The sequence below is a fragment of the Nerophis ophidion genome, linkage group LG04, assembly GCF_033978795.1.
Source record: "Nerophis ophidion isolate RoL-2023_Sa linkage group LG04, RoL_Noph_v1.0, whole genome shotgun sequence".
In the NCBI taxonomy this organism is placed as follows: domain Eukaryota; kingdom Metazoa; phylum Chordata; class Actinopteri; order Syngnathiformes; family Syngnathidae; genus Nerophis; species Nerophis ophidion.
Window position 1 is genome coordinate 67,728,714 of NC_084614.1, and position 23,676 is coordinate 67,752,389.

At 40.1% G+C, this 23,676-nt stretch overlaps 1 protein-coding gene across 3 annotated transcripts in view; it reads left to right on the forward strand.

The window, feature by feature from the left end:
* gtf2ird1 (GTF2I repeat domain containing 1) overlaps positions 1-23,676 on the forward strand; it is a 68,434-nt gene that overhangs the window by 34,680 nt on the left and 10,078 nt on the right. For 2 of the 3 annotated variants that reach the window (XM_061898870.1, XM_061898869.1), the window contains exons 10-24: positions 2,902-2,927; positions 5,751-5,883; positions 5,972-6,012; positions 6,250-6,333; positions 8,306-8,422; positions 9,239-9,292; positions 12,856-12,936; positions 13,049-13,232; positions 13,320-13,390; positions 13,543-13,617; positions 15,472-15,739; positions 15,816-15,844; positions 19,137-19,184; positions 19,258-19,335; positions 21,398-21,590. In XM_061898870.1, the coding sequence (XP_061754854.1) occupies positions 2,902-2,927; positions 5,751-5,883; positions 5,972-6,012; positions 6,250-6,333; positions 8,306-8,422; positions 9,239-9,292; positions 12,856-12,936; positions 13,049-13,232; positions 13,320-13,390; positions 13,543-13,617; positions 15,472-15,739; positions 15,816-15,844; positions 19,137-19,184; positions 19,258-19,335; positions 21,398-21,590 (1,482 nt within the window). The remainder of the gene's footprint in view (positions 1-2,901; positions 2,928-5,750; positions 5,884-5,971; positions 6,013-6,249; positions 6,334-8,305; positions 8,423-9,238; positions 9,293-12,855; positions 12,937-13,048; positions 13,233-13,319; positions 13,391-13,542; positions 13,618-15,471; positions 15,740-15,815; positions 15,845-19,136; positions 19,185-19,257; positions 19,336-21,397; positions 21,591-23,676) is intronic. The other variant, XM_061898871.1, reaches the window with a different exon arrangement.

Sequence of the window (23,676 nt, forward strand, 5' to 3'; positions counted from 1 at the left end):
TCCTGCAACATGTTTCAAAAAAGCTGGCATAAGTGGCAAAAAAGACTGAGAAAGTTGAGGAATGCTCATCAAACACTTATTTGGAACATCCCACAGGTGAACAGGCTAATTGGGAACAGGTGGCTGCCATGACTGGGTATAAAAGCAGCTTCCATGAAATGCTCAGTCATTCACAAACAAGGATGGGACGAGGGTCACCACTTTGTGAACAAATGCCTGAGCAAATTGGTGAACAGTTTAAGAACAACATTTCTCAACAAGGTATTGCAAAGAATTTAGGGATTTCACCATCTACGGTCCATATCATCAAAAGGTTCAGAGAATCACTGCACGTGAGCTGCTATGCCTAGAACCCTCAAGTGGTACTGCATCAAAAAGCAACATCAGTGTGTCAAGGATATCACCACATGGGCTCAGGAACACTTCAGAAAACCACTGTCAGTAACTAGTTTGTTGCTGCATCTATAAGTGCTATTTAAAACCATACAGTGCAAAGCAAACACCGTATATCAACAACACCCAGAAACGCAGCCGGCTTTGCTGGGCCCAAGCTCATCTAAGATGGACTGATGCAAAGTGTAAAACTGTTCCACATTTCAAATTGTTTTTGTAAACTGTGGACCTTGTTGTCCTCCGGACCAAAGAGAAGAAGAACCACCCGGACTTATAGGCGCAAAGTTCAAAAACTAGCATCTGTGATGGTATAGGGGTAAATTAGTTCCCAAGGCATGGGTAACTTACACATCTGTGAAAGCACCGTTAATACTGAAAGGTACATACAGGTTTTGGAGCAACATACCTGTATGTTGCCATACAAGCAACCTCTTTTTCATGGACGCCCCTGCTTATTTCAGCAAGACAATGCCAAGCCACATTCTGCTCATGTTACAACAGCGTGGCTTCGTAGTAAAGTGGCGCCAGTTGCAAAAGGAGATCAATATGAGATATTTCCTAGTGAAATCATAATAGTACATACAGTAAGTACATGCTACAGTAATTTATCTTTGGTAGTAGTGTACTCACAGCAGTAAAACCATAGAAAAAACAGAATTCTCTTATATTATTTATATTATCAATCCCAATAATTTCAATTCAGCTTCGCATGCCTAATCTTTTTTCCAGGTTTATATATACTACAATTTCTGACATTAAAAGCTATAAAAGTTGTGTGTTTAGTGTTAACACTCAGCCTTTTGTGGGGTGAGCAAAGAAGAACATTTTTTGAATTTCACCATGCCATGCTTAAATAAAAGTAGTCCTTGTTTATTAGCAATAGGTTTTCAAAAATGTCTCAAAAACAGGTACAAATGTATTCATACATACTCGATACAAAATGAGCTGAGCAAATTTGAATGTTATGCGCATTATTCTCATCCAAAATCTGTTTGAGGCTTGCAAGCCATAATCACCTTCTACTCCCCTCACCTCCCAGGGGGTGATCAAGGGTGATGGGTCAAATGCAGTGAATAATTTTGCCACACGTAGTGTGTGTGTGACAATCATTGGTACTTTAACTTCTTTCGTTTTAGACAATCGCTCTGTCTGCACTCTCTGTTTTTCACAACTTTGTGCAGATAAAGTAGTAGTACTGTCCATGTTTTTGTCTCTTTGCTCAATTCCGACAGCCGCAAAAACACTTCAAAAGTCAAGGGTTTAAGTTTAGCAGAGATCCTATAAGTCCTTTTCACAGACAATATACAGTATATATTGAGTTTTCCTTTACTATTGCTGACATTCTGGTTGTTACATGAAAACACTTTGTATGAAGCACACTGCACATTTTACAAGAAGACAATTCTATGGCAACTATGAAAAAGGGTTGTTATGATGTTTGTTAATATTGTTTTCAATTAGTTTACAATAGTTTACAATGTATTTTGTTTTCCAATGTGAAAGAGCAGTGAATTCATTCATATACTTAAAATTAATTCTGTGATTTTCCTATATGTTAAGTTAAAGTACCAATGATTGTCTAACACACACTAGGTGCGGCAAAATTATTCTCTACATTTGACCCATCACCCTTGATCACCCCCTGGGAGGTGAGGGGAGCAGTGGGCAGCAGCGGTGGCCTCGCCCGGGAATAATTTTTGGTGATTTAACCCCCAATTCCAACCTTTGACGCTGAGAGCCAAGCAGGGAGGTAATGGGTCCCATTTTTATAGTCTGGTGTGACTCGGCCGGGGTTTTTGAACTCACAACCTACTGATCTCAGGGTGGACACTCTAACCACTAGGTCTTTGTACTTGTTTGTCCGTATGGAAATGAAATGGTCTTAAATTATATTTGTTATGGTCTTTTAAAAAATAATTAAGTAGTCCTTAATTTGATTTGTTGAAACCTGCAGAGACCCTGTTTGTATATACACTGACATTCGGCACCCACCATTAAGTAGTGGGACATGAGTACATAAATGTGAGCTACAATGCTAACAATCTCATAATGCAAGGGTTAGCCTACTCGCTGTTAATGAAATAATCAAACATACAGCTTCGTTGCTGACTTACGGTTGGATGGCTTTATTCCAAGATGTGTAGCAAAGCCTGCTTTTTTTGTTTTACAAAGCTGTTTTCCGTAAATAACCAGGCATATACATGCGGCAGGCGCATCTAGAAAGAAGCAGTATTATTCCTATTCGAACAATTTTTTTCCGCCTTCATGACGCCTTCATAACAAAAGTTAAAAAGTGAGCATTTGAGCGCCTCTTCTCCGAAAAGTGGATTATACAAGTAAGGTAAATAAAATATTTTTCTCCCACTGATGCTCATAAAGGGGCTCCAGAGATGCATATTACTGTCAGAATTTAATCAATTCATAATAGGGGACCTTTTAATTAGAATAAATTGGCTTTCTTTCTGGATAAGTAATGACTAATTCCTTGTTGTCTCATTTGCATTGCAGGATGTTTGATGAAAGGATTTTCACAGGTAAGTGTCGTTCATTTAACAATGAATTCATATGTCTATTTCATTTAGATTGTTGCTGTGTTAGCGATTTAACACTGAGAGGAGGACTGATAAAACATTTCTTAGATTAATGAAAAGTACAGTTAATTACCGTAATGACTAAAAAAAGCTGCACAGGTTAAATGTAGGGCGTGGCAAGTGAGGGAGGGACAGACCAAATGAGAGCACGATTCTGCTTAGTTATGATGTCATAAGAGCAGAACTTTGAACATGTTACAAAATACCATCTTTATCATTGATGATGAGTGCAACGTTTGAGCGGCTTGTTTTGATTGGCACTTTCTTACCATTATTCCACATTTAATTAGAGCTGGCCAATATGGCTGAAAACAGTAAAATATAAGTGTTTTATATCGGTCGATATCGATAATTATTGATAGAAATTTTGATCTAAAACGTTACGTTCCTCTGTCTGATTATAATCCTCTCAGATATCAACACAGAAAGGAAAGGAAATTTCAACACAATTATGGAAAACACTTAATAAATGTAAACACAATTCTAAAATCACATTAAACACTAATTGAACAATAACCTCTAAAAATGAAGGTGCAAAAATAGGGAATATGCAAGGAAAAATTAATAATCTGTAACAAAATAGGGAAAAGTGTGAAAATGTAAACATAGAGAAATATGAGAATGTATGTAAGTTTGGTGCCAGGGAGTTACAGCTGTACTCCAAAGAGGGACCGCGGCTAAGGTGGTGTGGTATTACAGATATTTGTGGGATGAGCGCATTGCATAATTTACAGTCTACATTAGTCTGACTACAGTCCAATTTAGAATAAAAATAAAAAAATTGCAAGAATGGCGAGGTGACTTTTCCCATTTTATCCACAATTTCTTTGCTCTCTGCTGCACTAATTTGTCATTTCTCTTCTCACTCTACGCAAAGAATCAACCGCTAGACAATGAGATGGCGCGACCAAACATGATAGTTGATACTCTTTATCTTATTGGCTTTTACCATCTCACTCCCACTGATCAGTGATCACTTCCTACATTCCTTGGTTACCACACAGGAAGTGCCTTTGTTCATGCAACCAACCTTGAGTCACAACTTCTTGTTTCTTCCAAAAAAGGAGGAAAAAAATAGAACGTTTTATCGAAAGCATTTTTTATTGGTTATCGATTACCTGTCTATTGCGATGTATAACAATATAATTTAATTTGACTGAAATTTCCTTTTTGTTGACATACTGCCATCAGAAAGGTCTGCCTTATGCCTGGAAGACACAATGCAGGGAAGAATGTTTAAGAAGAAGAACAGAAATGACATTGTCTTTTCTAAGTTTTTTGTTGCATGACTACAAATTCTTCCGAGTGCGTATGCTTCAGCCCCACGCACGTAAGCGGTTCTCTTTTTCTTTAGTATTTATACTTTATGGGAGTGCCTCCTCACCATGAAACGTTGTAACACAAGGACCGCCGTAGAAAGACATCCGTGTCTGAATATGGACCGTCCTGTCGGGGACCCTTGGCATATGCTAGCATGTGCACTGTGCTGTATAATAGGGCTAGACTATTATGGCAAAAATAAGGATTTACGATTATTTTGCTTAATATTGTAAATCACAGTTAATTAAATGATTATTCATTGTATTGTACCACAAAAGTCAACTTTAAATATAGTTTAAAATAAACAAACAAGCCCTGGATATAAATCAGTAATGAATAAACCACAACAAGTAAAATACTAATAATAGCAATAACAATAAATTTAAATAATAGTAGCAATAGTTTTTTCCTATTAATTTGTAATTCAGTTTTGTTCCTTTTACACATATTTTACCACCATACAGTGTGGGCTTTCTGTGTAAATAAAATTCAATAGAATGTTTAAATAAATGCAAAAATCTTTACATTTGTTGGTGCAATATTGGATAATTTTGCACAGTATTTTAAGTCAAAGCATAATAATTGTGTAAATGTATCAATGAGGGCTTAAAGTACAATTATGCTTACACCTTTATTTCATTAGCGCAGTCAGACCGGATGTGGCGCACCGGGCTATTATTCTGAAGGGGGGGAAGTGTGCTGTTCTCGGCTTGACGAGTAACCAGGCGACTTGAGGCTGTTTAAAAAATAAATTAATAAAAAAAAGACAGCGCCTCTTAAGATGTGACTGCTGTCCTGTTTGTACATTGATTTTACATCAATGATGTCGTTCACAACAACACAAGCAGATGAGATGTGTTGTGTGTGTCTGGATTGATCTTGCTCGCTTTTTAGCTTTGTAGTTTAGACGCTGTTTCCAGCGACGGTCTCGACATTGTTTAGGTCAGAACGGGGTGGTTGAGTGTGTCGAGGATAAATGAGCACTACTGAACACATTATTTTCCAAAACAAATGTTTCTTCTCCTCACAGGGACAACATTTTGCTTACATTTATTGTATGTCAATTTCCGTGATATTATTTTGCGTTTATCAGCAAATCTCGCCTGAAAAGCACAAATCATACGTCTTACTTTTTTTGTTGAGTTTAATATTGATTGATTAGTCATGCTCGCGCTGTATTTAATAAGAAAAAGCAACCATGGTGAGATCCCTAACTTCTTGTAGACATGCTCTTTTTTTTTTCACTCATTCGCTCCCTATCTGCTTCACTGTCACAAGCGCCGGAATTTATTTGCACCTTGCACGGCCTATTGATCGATCTCCCCCCCGATTATTAGCTGAAATCAAAATTAAAAGTCTAATGAGTGTCCAGCCCTACTGTATATGTGAAAACTGAACATAAAATGCAGATAATTGTAGTATAGATATGTCTTGGGTTTGTCCAAGCTGCCGGCAAAATGGCGAGGGAGGATGGCAAGCACGACTTGGGATTGGCACAGGAAGATGGTTTACCAGAGAATCTATGCCTGCCGCCCGCCACCGCCACAACAGAGGTGGTCGGCAATCCTCACAGCAGCCGGTCAGAAAAACACAATTATATGCTGGTGTACCCAATGGGGTGTCTTATAAGTAGGCAGAGATTAAAATACTTTGATTCTACCCTGCAGGACGAGTGCTTGTGTGAGTCCCCTTGCAGACTGTGAAGCAGGTAATAACAATAGCATCGCCCCATGATTACAACACTCAAATACACTTTTATTTTGGTGCCCACCGAGTGACAAAAACCTAATGAATTCCAAGAATGAGATTGAAGTTTTTTGTTTTTTTTTGTTGTTTTTTTTTTTAACTGCAGCAATAACCGCTGAGTGTGCCTTCTTGCATTGCAGTTCGTTCAAACATGTGGTAATGAGAAGTCAGACTGAATGAACGTGTTCAACCCTCGCAGGTCCTTCTGGAGATTGCATACCTCCGAAAAGGATTAAAACAGAGCCTCCGGATGGAGAGATCATCCAAGTTACAGTGCCAATAGGTAAGTGAGCATTAGTTTTGAGCAACTTCCCAAGATGATGTTTCGATGAAAAGGAAAAAGGGTCCAATTTATGTCGAATGTAAGCTATTTTGATTTAGTTCTCTATATGTATGTTATACTGGTACTAATAAGAAACATAGGTTTAATATTTCATAAGATTTTCTGTTAAAATTAGGCTAATAATGACATTTTTTGTGGTCCCCTTATTTTGAAAAAAATCAGTGTCTGGACCAACATATTGGTAAATGGACAACCTTAGGTCCCTGAAATGTACAGCATGTCCACACTTGGTCAGATATTTTTCTAAAAGTATACTTTTCAATACTTAATGGCAGTTCACCAAATTTAGTCAAATGGAAAATTCTAAACCTCAGTAATGTTTTGGTCGAGATGTCACAATGAGTAATGATATATTTACTGCATTTAATAATAATAATAATAATAATATATTTTATTTATAAAAAAACACTTTACGTTGAGCAAACAACTTCAAAGTGCCACAGTGTAAAAAAAAAAAAATAGCAGTAATAATAAAAACATAATAAAAATAAATAAAATATAAAACTAGAAACAGCCCAATAGCTAGAACCAGCATGAATATCTATAAAAAGGCTTTTTTTTTTTAGAGAATGGTTTTTAAGCCTTTTTTAAAAGCATCCACAGTCTGAGGTGCCCTCAGGTGGTCAGAGAGAGTGTTCCAGACTGGGAACAGCGGAGCAGAAAGCCCATAGTTCGTAGCTTTGTCCTCGGAGGTTGGAGCAGGTTAGCCTGTTTGGAGCGGAGGTGTCGTGTGGAGGTTTTGGGGTCGTTCAGTTCTTTGAGGTAAACGGGGGCATTTCCATGGAGGCACAGGTGAGTTAGTAGAGAGATTTTGAATTGAATCTTGAGTGGAATTTATTTTGTATTTTAATAATAAATGAATTTTTTTTCTAAGTGTTTCTTAGTATTTATTTGAATATAGTTATTTTAAGTTTCAAAATGTGTACTTTTTAAAAAACAAATTTATTCAAGCTTCTGATTGGCTAACATTGACTTTTAGGGATTTTTGCGCCATTTGTTGCTAAGGCATGTATATGCCGGCCAATGTTTCTGCGTGTGGGCAGATTTTTTTTTTTATTATTAATTTTCGGCGACATTTCTTTTTTTCAAATGGAAAAAAAAGGAAAATTTATTTTGAATATCATATTTTTTTCAGAGAGCATAATGATTTGGTAATAATAATAAAAAAAACTGTTAACATTTTTCATATCAAATTTTTTTTTATCATTGGGGTACATTTTTTATTTAATTTTTACGAAAATCGTTTTTAAATACAAAAACAGACTATTATTTGTATGATTTAATTCCATGCCAACAGTTTTAAAAAGTTTTTTACCAAGTACCACCTATGGAAAAAAAGCTCTTCAAGTATCAATCAATCAATCAAAGTTTATTTATATAGCCCTTAATCATAAGTGTCTCAAAGGGCTGCAAAAGCCACAACATCCAACGACAAGTACCACCATAATGACCAACATTAGAACGCATTAGCTAATACGCTTAAGTATTCATTAAAAAAGGGCAGAGATTTTATTTAAAAAGTATCAATATTTTTGCCAAACACTATGTTTGAATATAGGAAAATCAAACAAGTGATTATTTGCCGTACCACCAGATGATGCCCATGACCACAGTTTGAGACTAACCGTTCCATATAGTACATGCAATATTCTTATTATTTTATATTTATTACATTAATTACTTTACTTTGGCGTGTGCTTAACAGCCTGGAGAATATTAGTGGACCCTAGAGTGGGCAAAAATGTTCCAAAATAAAAACATCTGTGTGGGCGTGACCACTGTGTGTCTAAAAGAAATGGCAAGTTGCCTTTTCTGACTCACATTCCTGAACCCAGCAAATAATCACACAAGCCCAAAACTACACTCGTGTCAAATGTGCAATGCTGTAAATGAGTGACGTCCATGTTTGTAGATACTGGTACGAGTATGGAGGAGCCTAGTGAGCCTGTGTCCTCACCCTCGAGCGTCTCATGTCCGCTCTCGGCCTCACCGTCTGCTGCCCCACAACAGCAGGCTGAGAACCACGCAGGTAATCCTCAACAACCGCCCGCCTTACTCACTTTTCCGCTTGTCTGCCTCCTTCCTGGACTGCTAGCTCACAAGCTTACGGAGCGCCCCGCCCCCTGCCGCCCAACAGCATTGGTTGCTTTTTAGGGCCACACGTATGAAACCTGTTTTTTTTTTTAAGCCCTCCCACTTACAACCACTAGTGACTCCGCCCTTCCCCTACCATAATAGCTTTTCTATTCCCCAAAAGATCCTAAAAAGTTGCAAATTGCAGGTAGACTCTCCTTGTAGAATAGAACTCCACCTAACACCCTTTTAAAAACCCAAGCCGGATTTGTGTAGACGTCACCTTCCGTGTAAAATGGAACATTACAGTCAATTAATGTGTCGTGTTTCCAATAAATTATTAAGACAATGCAGGAAATGGGTGTTTAGACAAATTTGTCCTTGGGTTTTAGCGCACCAAGCTTTTATTATTTTCTTTTTCTTCATTTGACTGTGCTTTGCTTAAGTTTCTTTTCTTTCGCAAATGACCACTGCAGGAGAGAAACTGGATGTAAGTACACACCACACGTGTAATGGATGATTATATTCGTAAATTGCACAGTAGTAGTCATCTGTGACCCCCATCACCAATATATGACTCAAAATAGCCATCAATAGTCGATAAATGCAGCAAGAGTCACCTGTAGGAGCTAAAATCAAGTGATGTAACTACACTGAGACCGTATTGACTTCCTTCCATACGTCAAATTGTTATACTTGATAAATGTAGTTTTAATGTGTCGCAGGAAAGTTAGCATGTGTACGTCCCTCATGCCTTTCTTTCATCTTGCAGCTGAAACGTTGTCTACGAATGCCAAACCCCCGAACATCCGGAGACCGACTGAAGGTAAAATCTACAAAGTGTTGAGTAACCTTAACCATTGCGATATTTCACCATTTATCCAAACATCATGAATTCATTGTTAAAAAAATAGAAATACTATCACTATTGTACGTGTGAGTGAGACAGTGGCAGAGGACTTCAAGGGGGCGCAACAGCTTAAAGGAAATACAGAAAAGAACTCCAATAAATTACGTTTATGACTTTTATGGTAATTTGATATATCAATGCATGTATGGTATAACAGTAATTATGTGTGAGAGGTGCCTGAGGATATCAAGGGATGCAAAAAATACAGAAAAAACACAAATTTGTTACTAAATGATGTAATTTCAGGTTTTGTCAGTATTATATTTTTCATGATACGTGTGTGTGTGTGTGTGTGTGTGTGTGTGTGTGTGTGTGTGTGTATTATTTATATATTTCATATGTGTATATAGTATATATATACATACTTTGTGTGTGTGTGTGTATACATATAGATATACACAGACATATATATATGTGTATGTATTAGGGGTGTAACGGTACGGAAAAATTTCGGTTCGGTACGTACCTCAGTTTAGAGGTCACAGTTCGATTCATTTTCGGTACAGTAAGAAAACAAGAAAATATAAATTTTTGGGTTATTTATTTACCAAATTTGTAAACAATGGCATGATCCTTTTAACATTGGGAACACTATAATAATTCTGCCCACGTTAATCCACATTAAGCTTCCTCAAGTTGAAATAAAAGGACAACTTTTGTTCTACATATAAAAAGTGCAACATTAAACAGTTTCAAATCAACTCATCATGCTTAATTTATTACATCATTGGGGAAGCCTGTAGTTGATTTTTTTATTGTGTAAATGTTATATTTGTATCAACATGTGATAGCAGGGACCCTGCCATTCAAAACTAGGCTGCTACATTACTAATGATTAATGTAACTATAGCTGAAAAATAGTACAATAGCAATAGAAGAGACTATTCATCCCTAAACACCATGGAGTTCATGTAGGCTTTATGATGCACTTACATTATTATATACACTATCAGAGACAGAAACTATTCATTTAACATAATGTCCTTTTTTGCTGCTTCAACACACCTCAATCAACACTGTCAGTAACACACGCACACATGCACGCACGCACGCACACACACACACACACACTGCAAAATGAGCTAACGTTACGCTAAAAGCTAACTAGCCTTCACCTAAAGCCAGGACTGCGAGTGAGCTGAGCTGCAGTTTGTTTCTAGAAAGTCAATGGGCTCATAGTGATGTTTAGAAAGTAGTTGACTTGGAAGTGTTTAGTATAACTTGGGGAGAGTCAGTTGCTCACCTGCTAAATGCCTATCTGCTCGACGCTGAAGCGCTGACTAGATGCGTTCTGAATACGCACTGCTGATTGGCTTGTTATCACTACGGTTGTAACCAATCAGATGGTTGTGTGGGAGGGACAATGCAGGGTGCTGTGCAGGAGACAGAGGCAGCATGGAGCGGAGCAGCTTGTTTAGACTTTAGCATAGGCGGCTACTTCATATGTTCGTGTGGAACTCGTTCGGTACTCCTCCACACCGAACCGGAACCCCGTACCGAAACGGTTCAATACAAATACACGTACCGTTACACCCCTAGTATGTATGTGTGTTTGTGTGTGTGTATGTGTGTGTGTGTGTGTGTATATATATATATATCTATATATATATATAGATATATATATACTGTATGTGAAGTGTAGTGATTTATATTTATACAGCGCTTTTCTCGAGTGACTCAAAGCACTTCACATAGTGAAACCCATTAGCTAAGTTACATTTAAACCAGTGTGGGTGGGTACTGGGAGCAGATGGGTAAAGTGTCTTGCCCAAGGACAACGGCAGTGAATGGGATGGCGGAAGCGGGGAATCCAATCTGCAATTCTCAAGTTGTTGGCACAGCCGCTGTACCAACCGAGCCACGCCGCCACATTATACATACAGTATACTGGGACGGCGTGGGCAATATTCGTGGATATTTATATATACAATGTGGGGGGTGGGGGTGTCAGTACATCTAAGAAGGACAGCTCCAGACTGGAGAAACTGATCAGGCGGGCCGGCTCAACGGAATTAAACTAGACTCACTGGTGACGGTGGCAGAGAAGAGGACTGTGGAAAAACAAGTGAGCATCATGGATGATGCCAGTCACCCTCTGCATACCGTTATCAGTAGCCAGAAGAGCCTGTTCAGTGCTAGACTGCTTCATCCCAAGTGCAGGACTAATAGACTCATTTGTCCCACACGTCATCAGACTTTACAACTCCTCTCTGGAGGGGAGGAGGGTTTCTAGGATGATACCTTTTAAATTCGATCTCAATTCTCTACACTACTGTTGGAATTTTAACTTTCCTGAGGGAGCTCTCCTGAAGGAATCAATAAACTACTATCCATCTATCTATGTATATGTATGTGTATATATATGTACAGTATATGCATGTATGTATATTAGGGCTGCGGATCTTTGGGTGTCCCACGATTCGATTCAGTATCGATTCTTGGGGTTGCGATTCGATACGAAAACTTTTTTTTTTTATTCAAAAACGATATTTTTCCGATTCAAAACGATTCTGTATTCATTCAATACATAGGATTTCAGCAGGATCTACCCCAGTCAGCTGACATGGTAGCAGAGTAGTACATTTTTATTTCAAAAAGCTTTTATAATTATAAAGGACAATGTTTTATCAACTGATTGCAATAATGTAAATTTGTTTTAACTATTAAACCAACCAAAAATATGACTTATTTTATCTTTGTGAAAACATTGGACACAGTGTGTTGTCAAGCTTATGAGATGCGATGTCTAATGATAATGTTTAATGGGGGATTTTTAATCACTGCTATGCTGAAATTATAACTAATATTGATACTGTTGTTGATAATATTCATTTTTGCTTTACTACTTTTGGTTTGTTCTGTGTCATGTTTGTGTCTTCTCTCAATTGCTCTGTTTATTGCAGTTTTGAGTGTTGCTGGGTCAGGTTTGGTTTTGGAATTGGATTGCATTGTTATGGTGTTGCTGTGTAGTGGTTTGTTGGATTGATAAAAACAAAACAAAAACAAAAAATATTTTTTTAAAAATGAGAATCGATTCTGAATCTCACAACGTATTCGAATCGATTTTTTTCCCACACCCCTAATGTTTTCACCAACAAAAAATAAGTCATATTTTTGGTTTGTTTAATAGTTAAAACAAATTTACATTATTGCAATCAGTTGATAAAACATTGTCCTTTATAATTATAAAAGCTTTTTTATTTTTTTAATCTACTGCTATGCTAGCATGTCAGCAGACTGGGGTAGATCCTCCTGAAATCCTATGTATTGAATGAATACAGAATCCTTTTGTATCAGAAAAATATTGTTTTTGAATCAAGAATCGCGTTTGACCACCCAAAGATTCGCAGACCTATAAATACATATATGTATGTATGTATAGGTCTATTCCCATGTATTATCATGAGAATGTGTCTCCAAACTTTTGACTGTTACTAGTCAATGTAGTTTTTGTTTAATGTTTATTTTGCTCCTTTTAGTTGGTAGCCTGGTGGAGGACATTAGTGAAATGATTCTTCAGCTGCGCAGAGAAGTGGAGAACTTGTTCAGCATCAAATATGGTGAGTCTCCTGCCTTAATGTCAACCTTGTGGCGTTCAAGTGTTTTAATAAGGAAGGAACTCAGCGAGTGAAATGTGGGATAAAGGGAATTTGCCTTTTTTTTTCTGCTCAGCTGAAGCTTTGGGCCTCCCTGAAGCGACCAAGGTGCCCTACTCCAAGTTCCAGATGTACCCTGAGGATCTGTTCGTCACCGGGTTGCCTGAGGGGATCTCCCTGCGACGGCCCAACTGCTTCGGGGCGGCCAAGTTGCGCAAGATACTGGCCGCCTGCAGTCAGATCCAGTTTGTCATCAAAAAGTGAGTCAAGCCTTAAAACGGCTGTTCACGTTGTGTCGCTTTTAACTTTCACAAACACAAACTTGTTTTCTCTTTGTGTGTCTGCAGGCCTAAGCTGCTGAGCGAGCAAGTCAAACAAGAGATGCCTTCTGTCGCCGTCTGTGACGCCAAAAGTTCAGGTAATACTTTTTAACATTGGCCATTGACTTTGCGGGGATTTCCCTTCGACTGTTTTTGTTTTACATCTATCTGTAATGTGCTGTGTTGGTTTTAGTCCGTCTCCCAGAGGTGACTGAGAGGTTTTTAACCTTAATATGTTTCCCCTCTAAAGAGCTGGACGCAGTCAAAGACGTGACCCCGCTAACAGAGGACACCTCAGCTTTGTCCAAAAGACCTGCTTTCTCAGGTACTTACTTCACTTCGTGCTCATAAGCCTGCAGAAAGCACAAAAGACGTATAATTAATAAACACTAGTATTTTACTCTTCAACTAACTAAACAGCAAAAAAACTGAATATTACTTATTTTAGTGCTCTAGTTAGAGTAAGTTAAAAAAAATAATTACAAATTACATCAAGTTGGACCTCAATGTCAAGCCCCTTGGGAAAGCCTCCTAAATCTTGTAATACTTAGTAATTATGTCCTTATATAATGATGCACTGACCAAGGATAATCACCACATGAGTTGTTATCAGATGTTACGATAAAAAGGTGTGGTAACAAGGTCAAGAATTATATTGCAAAAAACCACAAGTCGTACCTCAAATTAAAGCCCTTGAGGAGAGCATCCTGGATATGATATTATTTTGTAATTATGTCCTCATATAAGTATACAGTGACCAAAGATAGTCACCATAGAAGTTTTATACAAATGTTACGATAAAAAGGTCTGGTAAAGAGGTCGAGAATTATAGTGCGAAAAAACACAACAGGTCATACCTCAAAGTAAAGCCCCTGAGGAGAGCTTCCGAGATCTGGTATTATTTTGTAATTATGTCCTCATGTAATGATGCAGTGACCAAAGATAGTCACCATATTTGTTGTTAACAAATGTTACGATAAAATGGTCTAGTAACAAGGTCGAGAATTATAATGAAACAACCACATTGAGTAAGTCATACCTCAAATTAAAGCCCTCGAGAGATTCCTAGAGCTGGTATTTTGAAATTATGTCGTCATCTAATGATGCAGTGACCAAAGACAGTCACCATATAAGTTGTTAACAAATGTTACGATAAAAAGGTCTAGTAAAAAGGTCGAGAATTATAATGAAACAACCATTGTTGAGACGTACCTCAAATTAAAGCCCTAGAGGGGAGATTCCTGGATCTGGTATTATTTTGTAATTATGTACTCATACAATTATGCTATAACTAAAAATAGTCACCCGTAAGTTGTTATATGTCATATGACAACGCAGTTGCTGAATATTTTTAACCTATATGTTACATTAAAGGTTACAAAATGTAGCACAACTAGCCTTATATAGTCATATCTCAAATTAAAGCCCTTACTAAGAGGTGACTTGATCTGGTGTTGTTGTGTCATTATGTCGCCATATTGTGATCTAAGATTGTCACCATACTGTATAAGTTGTTTATAAATGTTACGATAAAAGGGTGTGGTAACAAGGTCGAGAATTACTGTGCAACAAACAAATTGACCTTCAAATTAGAGCCACGGATGAGATAGTTCTACATCTGGTTTCATTGTGTCATTATCAAGTTGTATAATAACGCAGTAGACATTTATTTAATGCAAAAGTTGGGTTAACAAAGTCAAAAATTGCTGTGCAACAAACCTTATCGAGTCTTAAATTAAAGCCCTTGATGATAGTCTACTTGATCTGGTAGTATTTGGTCATAAATTGATGCAGTGATAAAAGATAGCCACTATAGAATCCGTTTACAAATGTTACGATAAAAGGGTCTAGTAACAAGGTCGAGAATTATAATGCGACAAACCACATCAAGTCATATCTCAAATGAAAGCCCTTAATGAGAGCTTCCTTAATCTGGTATTATTTTGTATTTATGTCGTCAAAGGATGACACAATGTTGATTGTAAGCATACACCATATAATGGAGTACAACAAACCACATCAAGTCATAACTCAAATCACAGATCTTGATGAGTGCTTCCTATGTTTGATTTTATTTTAGTAGAAGTCTTACGATGATGCAATGACTAAAAAACAGATTTGTGGATGTGTTGGCCTCATTATTCGGTCTCAGTATTTTAGAACCCTTTTTTGTCTCCAGATTGCCTGGAGTCCAAGTTGTCCAGGATTGACTTGGCCAACACACTGCGGGAGCAAGTCCAGGACCTGTTCAACAGGAAGTACGGCGAGGCACTAGGCATCAAGTACCCGGTGCAAGTGCCTTACAAAAGGATCAAGAACAACCCGGACTCTGTCATCATCGAGGGACTCCCACCGGGGATCCCCTTCAGGAAGCCCTGTACGTTTGGCTCCCAGAACCTGGAACGTATCCTGGCAGTCGCCGACAAGATTAACTTCACCATCACCAGGTTGGTATCGCACGTTGTTAAATGTTGTCAATGTAAGTGAAACAAATGTATAACAATTTTATTTTAATTTTTTTAGACCTTTCCAAGGCCTCATTCCAAAACCTGGTAAGAAAACCAAAAGATTGCAGACTAATTTTGATCCAGGAGTGTCCCCATTTCAACTTTTTTACTTACGATACTTGAGCCTTGAGTTTTGGCCGATACAGATATTAAGCCAATACGATATCAGCACATACGTTCATTATTAGGTTGTGTGGAATGTTAAAAAAGGTTTGATCGAGTGAAAATACTCAAAGAACAATCGTCCCATTTTAAAAACAGTAACTTTACGACAGATTTATGCTTTTGGTGTGCATTGGTAATTAGTTTTTTTTGCCAGCGATACATTGTGGCCACAATAATTCATTAAATTAAGATCAAGGCACAGCTAGTTTGAATCAAGCGGACACGTTCGTTACTGCATACTTTCTAATACGCTTCTGCTCTGGAGACTTTGTATGTGTAAGTAATATGCAACTATAATCATTTGAGAGTTGTTTGTTTTGACAAATGTGCTCTTTGAGACTGCAGTATTGTTCAATTAAGGACCCTTATTACGTGTGTCTAGCTTATGTGCTCTTACATGCTTAGCTGTTGTGTAGCTGCTAGCTGAGGATAGCCAATCATCTTTAAAGATTAAAGTACCACTGATAGTCTCACACACACTAGGTGTGGTGAAATTGACTTTTTGTAAGTGTCTTGACTAAACTACAGGAAAAGACCAAACTTGTGTGCTTATCGGAGAACATTTAGATGTTAATTGGCTGTCCAGCTTTGCACAAGTAAACACGCTGCATTACTTCTTGTTCCAAAGATTATATCGGAGATTGTAGATGTAAGCTGATATTTGTGTTTGTTTACTGATATGGGACAAATCGGATTGGGACACCCCAACTACTTACTGTATTTTTGTAGACTATAAGGCGCACCTGAAATCCTTTGATTTTCTCCAAAATCGACAGTGCTCTTTATAATGTATCTAATGTACATGTTAACTCTGGTTGTGCTGACCAATCTCAAAGCAATTTAATTTGGTCCATGGTGTAATGGTAAGTGTGACCAGTTGATGGCAGTCACACATAAGAGTGTGGACTGCAAGTTGATGCCTGTTTAATGAATGAGGCTGGCAGGCAAGGGACAACAAAACTTTGATGTTTCATTGGAGAATGTAGATCATTACACATGGCGCTAAAAATCTGTCAAAATGTTATAGTACGACTTTGCCAAGCTACGAAGTTGCACCGCTTGATTGGACAAGGAGCATTACGGCTCCCGTAGTCCGACGTACTGTGCTTTAACATATGGGTGTTATTATTGTGTGTGTAAAGACCCCAAAATGGTAACTATTAGGAGAGATATTATCTTGTTTTGTTTCGCAATATTATGCAAAACCATTTTTTTTTTTTTTTACTGATTTGTACTTGCTGTTGTGTATTTAGGATAGGCATAAATTCCAAAAATGTGCTGGTGTCCGCCATTGTAGTGTGTGCCGTAATCATCCTTCTTTTCTTCTTTCATATTGTTGTGGGGCATTCATGCTGCGCTTTTGCCATTTTTCTAACACAAAGTAGCGTACAGTTCTAACTTATATCTGTCAGTAGACTCGCTATGGAAGTGCTTAGACTTAGACAAACTTTATTGATCCACAAGGGACCTTTTTCTAAAAACTACCGTAAGTTCCGGACTATAAGCCGCCACTTTTTTCCTAGGCTTTAAACTCTGCGGCTGATAATACGGTGCAGCTAATTTATGTATGATTTTCTTCGCTAATGGTCATAATTCAAATAGCTGGAGCTAAGCTAATAACTAATCAAATACACAAAATGAGGTGTGTTATTGTTTGTGCTATGGCCTCATCTTTGGGACGAGTTTGCTCACTGCATGAAACCTGCTCTTTTAACTGAGTCTATAAACCGAAAGTAGAAGTCCTGTTCCGTCTTCTAGCCGTCCATAGCATTTTTATTCGTATTGATCCTTCATTCATCGTTCCAAGCAACGTTTGTAAGTTTTACAGTATAACTTAAACAATTCCTACTTACTAAACCGTTCCATGTGTGATGTCTGTCGGAGTGTTTTAATTCCTTTTTTCGACCTACTATCGTAATGTAATGAAGCTAGCATCGTTAGCATGAGCTAAAGTGCTAACATGTTTACCAGTGTCTTTGTTGGTATTATTACCATACCATACCAACTTTACTTATAACGCCCTTTAAAAACAACCACAGTTGAAGAAGAAAGGGCTTTATACCACAAAGAAAGAGGCAAAGGACAGACTAAAAAAACCCCATTTAAAACAGAAGTAAAATACACATTGAAATAACAAATACAAGTTACCCTAAGAACAATTTGTTAGATAAAAAACAATTAAAAACAGTTAAAAATGTTAAAATTTAAAAACAGTTTAAAAACTCATGCTGGGTTAAAATCCAGTGAATATAAATAGGTTTTAAGAAGGGTCTTAAAAATAGCCAAAGAAGGGGCCTGTCTCACATGGAGAGGGAGATGGTTCCAGAGTTTGGACCCGCAACAGAGAAGGCTCTGTCCCCTCTGAGCTTGCGCTTTGATTTGAGTACCTCCAGGATCAGCTGATCAGCTGACCTGAGGGACCAGGTGGGGGAATAGAGGTGGAGCAGCTCAGAGAGGTAAGGTGGGGCAAGACCACGTAAGAATTTAAAAACGAGTAAGATAATTAACTATTTAATAAAAATAATTATCAACTCACAATGGCATTATTTTTGTATTGTTTCAGTTTCATAAATCCACCAAAAATTTTGTGTGTGCGGCTTATATGTTTGTCTGATCTTGAATGGGATTGGGCTGAAAATTTAAATTTCCCCTCGGGGATTAATAAAGTATGTCTGATTCTGATTCTGATTCTATCGTGGTGCGCTCTGTAGTCCGGAAAATACCACAAAGATGACCAAGAGAAGACGCTGTCCAAGTGAAGCCATGTTAATGAGACCGCCCACAAAACGACACATTCTGAAGAGACGGTCAGAAAGCAGCTTGAAAATTTGTCTGCAAAACATAATCCATGCAACATTTTGACCAAAGACCTGAAGGAAAAAAGTCACAAAATGAGCTCTTTATTGTGGCTTGTGGTTGGCCGGTACTCCTTTTGTATGAAATCAGACCTGAATGGATTGCTCATCAGCAGTGCAGTTTATAATCTGGTGCGCCCTATGGTCGGAAAAATACGGTACACGGTACATGACATTTTCACTGCAGATAACACCATTTTGTGGGGTTGATTTTATTTTTTTTAAAGGAGGTTGCCTACAAATACAGCTGTTTTTTTTTTACTGTAGCCCTGGGCGGGTAAAGGAAATGCACTCAATTTTCTATTTATCTTTATCAGCACCTCGCAGAGTCACTTTACTCAAGAAGGCGTACGCTTCCATAAGCGGTGAGTTTCTTGTCAAAAAGACTTGTTTGCGTTTCTATGGTACGTCCGTGACGTTATTGTCTCGTCCCGCTAGACGACGACGACGTCAACCGACTTGGAGAGAAAGTTGTCCTCAGAGAGCAGGTCAAGGAGTTGTTCAACAAGAAATACGGTATTTTTTTTTTCTTTTTACGAATAATACAAACCCTGTTTCCAAATGAGTTGGGAAATTGTGTTGGATGCAAATATAAACGGAATACAATGATTTGCAAATTCTTCTCAACCCATATTCAGTTGAATGCACTACAGACAAGATTATTGATGTTCAAACTCATAAACGTTTTGTTTTTTTTGCAAATAATTAACTGAGAATTTCATGGCTGCAACATGTGCCAAAGTAGTTGGGAAAGGGCATGTTCACCTCTGTGTTACATCACCTTTTCTTTTAACAACACTCAATAAACGTTTGGGAACTGAGGAAACTAATTGTTGAAGCTTTGAAAGTGGAATTCTTTCCCATTCTTGTTTTATGTAGAGCTTCAGTCGTTCAACAGTCCGGGGTCTCCGCGGTTGTATTATACCCTTCAGAATGCGCCACACATTTTTCATGGGAGAAATGTCTGGACTGCAGGCGGGCCAGGAAAGTACACACACTATTTTACGAAGCCACGCTGTTGTAACACGTGTTAATGTGGCTTGGCATTGTCTTGCTGAAATAAGCAGGGGCGTCCATGAAAAAGACGCCGCTTAGATGGCAGCATATGTTGTTCCAAAACCTGTATGTACCTTTCAGCATTAATGGTGCCTTCACAGATGTATAAGTTACCCATACCTTGGGCACTAATGCACCTCCATACCATCACAGATGCTGGCTTTTCAACTTTGCGTCGATAACAGTCTGGATGATGTACTTCTCTTTTGGTCCGGATGACATGATGTCGAATATTTCCGAAAACAATTTGAAATGTTAAGACTCGTCAGACCACAGAACCCTTTCCCATTTTGCATCAGCCCATCTTAGATGATCTTGGGCCCAGAGAAGCCGGCGCCGTTTCTGGATGTTGTTGATAACTGGCTTTCGCTTTGCATAGTACAGTTTGAACTTGCAGATGTAGTGACGAACAGTATTTAGTGACAGTGGTTTTCTGAAGTGTTCCTTAGCCCATGTGGTGATATCCTTTAGCGATTGATGGGGGTTTTGATACAGTGCCATCTAAGGGATCGAAGGTCACGGTCATTTAATGTTGGTTTCCAGCCATGCCGCTTACGTGGAGTGATTTCTCCAGATTCTCTGAACCTTTTGATCATATAATGGACCGTAGATGTTGAAATCCCTACATTTCTTGCAATTGCACTTTGAGAAACGTTGGGGGAAACGTTGTTCTTAAACTGTTTGACTATTTGCTCACGCGGTTGTGGACAAAGGGGTGAACCTCGCTCCATCCTTTCTTGTGAAAGACTGAGCCTTTTTTGGGAAGCTGTTTTTATACCCAATCATGGCACCTACCTGTTCCCAATTAGCCTGCACACCTGATGGATGTTCCACATAAGTGTTTGATGAGCATTCCACAACTTTATCAGTATTTATTGCCATCTTTCCCAACTTCTTTGTCACGTGTTGCTGGCATCAAATTCTAAAGTTAATGATTATTTGCAAAAAAAAAAAAAATGTTTATCAGTTTGAACATCAAATATCTTGTCTATGTAGCATATTCAACTGAATCCATCCATCCATTTACTACCGCTTATTCCCTTTCGGGGTCGCGGGGGGCGCTGTCGCCTATCTCAGCTACAATCGGGCGGAAGGCGGGGTACACCCTGGACAAGTCGCCACCTCATCGCAGGGCCAACACAGATAGACGGACAACATTCACACTCACATTCACACACTAGGGCCAATTTAGTGTTGCCAATCAACCTATCCCCAGGTGCATGTTTTTGGAAGTGGGAGGAAGCCGGAGTACCCGGAGGGAACCCACGCATTCACGGGGAGAACATGCAAACTCCACACAGAAAGATCCCGAGCCTGGATTTGAACCCAGGACTGCAGGACCTTCGTATTGTGAGGCAGACGCACTAACCCCTCTCCCACCGAATATGGGTTGAAAATGATTTGCAAATCATTGTATTCTGTTTATATTTATATCCAACACAATTTCCCAACTCATATGGAAACAGGGTTTGTACTTGGAGTTGATTGTTTTATGTGGTTTCACGCAGTGTTGTGTTTATAGGCGAGGCTCTGGGCCTGGACCGTTCTGTGGTGGTGCCGTATAAACTCATCCGCGGGAACCCCGAGTCCGTGGAAGTGGACGGTCTCCCGGACAACGTCCCTTTTCGCAACCCCAACACCTACGATGTGGTGTGCCTGGAGAAAATCTTGGAGGCTGCCGAGAAGATCACGTTTGGCGTCAAGACGGAATTACAGTGAGTGCGGAGGAATGTTTGCTAGATGAATACAAATAAATGAATAAAATATGGTAGCAGCTCTCTGAGCTGCTACCTTACCGTGGTAGAGGAGTTTGCGTGTCCCAATGATCCTAGGAGCTATGTTGTCTGGGGGCTTTCATGCCCCCTGGTAGGGTCTCCCAAGACAAACAGGTCGTAGGTGAGTGATCAGACAAAGAGCAGCTCAAAGACTTCTATGGAATTACAACAAAATGAACCCAGATTTCCCTCGCCCGGACGTGGGTCACCGGGGCCCCGCTCTGGAGCCAGGCCCGGAGTTGGGGCACGATGGCGAGCGCCTGGTGGTCGGGCCTGTCCCCATGGGGCCCGGCCGGGCACAGCCCGAAGAGGCAACGTGGGTCATCCCTCCAATGGGCTCACCACCCATAGCAGGGGCCTTAGAGGTCGGGTGCATTGTGAGCTGGGCGGCAGCCGAAGTCAGGGCACTTGGCGGTCCGATCCTCGGCTACAGAAGCTAGCTCTTGGGACATGGAACGTCACCTCACTGGGGGGGAAGGAGCCTGAGCTAGTGCGCGAGGTAGAGAAGTTCCGGCTGGATATAGTCGGACTCACCTCGACGCACAGCAAGGGCTCTGGAACCAGTTCTCTCGAGAGGGACTGGACCCTCTTCCACTCTGGCGTTGCCGGCAGTGAGAGGCGACGGGCTGGGGTGGCAATTCTCGTTGCCCCCCGGCTCAAAGCCTGCACGTTTGAGTTCAACCCAGTGGACGAGAGGGTAGCTTCCCTTCGCCTTCGGGTGGGGGGACGGGTCCTGACTGTTGTTTGTGCTTACGCACCAAACAGCAGTTCAGAATACCCACCCTTTTTGGGTACACTCGAGGGAGTACTGGAAAGTGCTCCTCCGGGTGATTCCCTTGTCCTACTGGGAGACTTCAACGCTCATGTTGGCAACGACAGTGAAACCTGGAGAGGCGTGATTGGGAAGAATGGTCGCCCGGATCTAAACCCGAGTGGTGTTTTGTTATTGGACTTTTGTGCTCGTCACGGATTGTCCATAACAAACACCATGTTCAAACATAAGGGTGTCCATATGTGCACTTGGCACCAGGACACCCTAGGCCGCAGTTCCATGATCGACTTTGTAGTTGTGTCATCGGATTTGCGGCCTTATGTTTTGGACACTCGGGTGAAGAGAGGGGCGGAGCTTTCTACCGATCACCACCTGGTGGTGAGTTGGCTGCGATGGTGGGGGAGGATGCCGGACAGACCTGGCAGGCCCAAGCGCATTGTGAGGGTCTGCTGGGAACGTCTGGCAGAGTCTCCTGTCAGAGAGAGTTTCAATTCACACCTCCGGGAGAACTTTGAACATGTCACGAGGGAGGTGCGGGACATTGAGTCCGAGTGGACCATGTTCCGAACCTCTATTGTCGAGGCGGCTGATTGGAGCTGTGGCCGCAAGGTTGTTGGTGCCTGTCGTGGCGGTAATCCCAGAACCCGTTGGTGGTCACCAGCAGTGAGGGATGCCGTCAAGCTGAAGAAGGAGTCCTATCGGGTTCTTTTGGCTCATAGGACTCCGGAGGCAGTGGACGGGTACCGACGGGCCAAGCGGTGTGCAGCTTTAGCGGCCGCGGAGGCAAAAACTCGGACATGGGAAGAGTTCGGGGAAGCCATGGAAAACGACTTCCGGACGGCTTCGAAGCGATTCTGGACCACCATACGGCGCCTCAGGAAGGGGAAGCAGTGCACTATCAACACCGTGTATGGTGCGGATGGTGTTCTGCTGACTTCGACTGCGGATGTTGTGGATAGGTGGAAGGAATACTTCGAAGACCTCCTCAATCCCACCAACACGTCTTTCTTTGAGGAAGCGGTGCCTGGGGAATCTGTAGTGGACTCTCCTATTTCTGGGGCTGAGGTCGCTGAGGTAGTTAAAAAGCTCCTCGGCGGCAAGAACCCGGGGGTGGATGAGATCCGCCCGGAGTTCCTTAAGGGTCTAGATGCTGTGGGGCTGTCTTGGTTGACAAGACTCTGCAGCATCGCGTGGACATCGGGGGCGGTACCTCTGGATTGGCAGACCGGGGTGGTGGTCCCTCTCTTTAAGAAG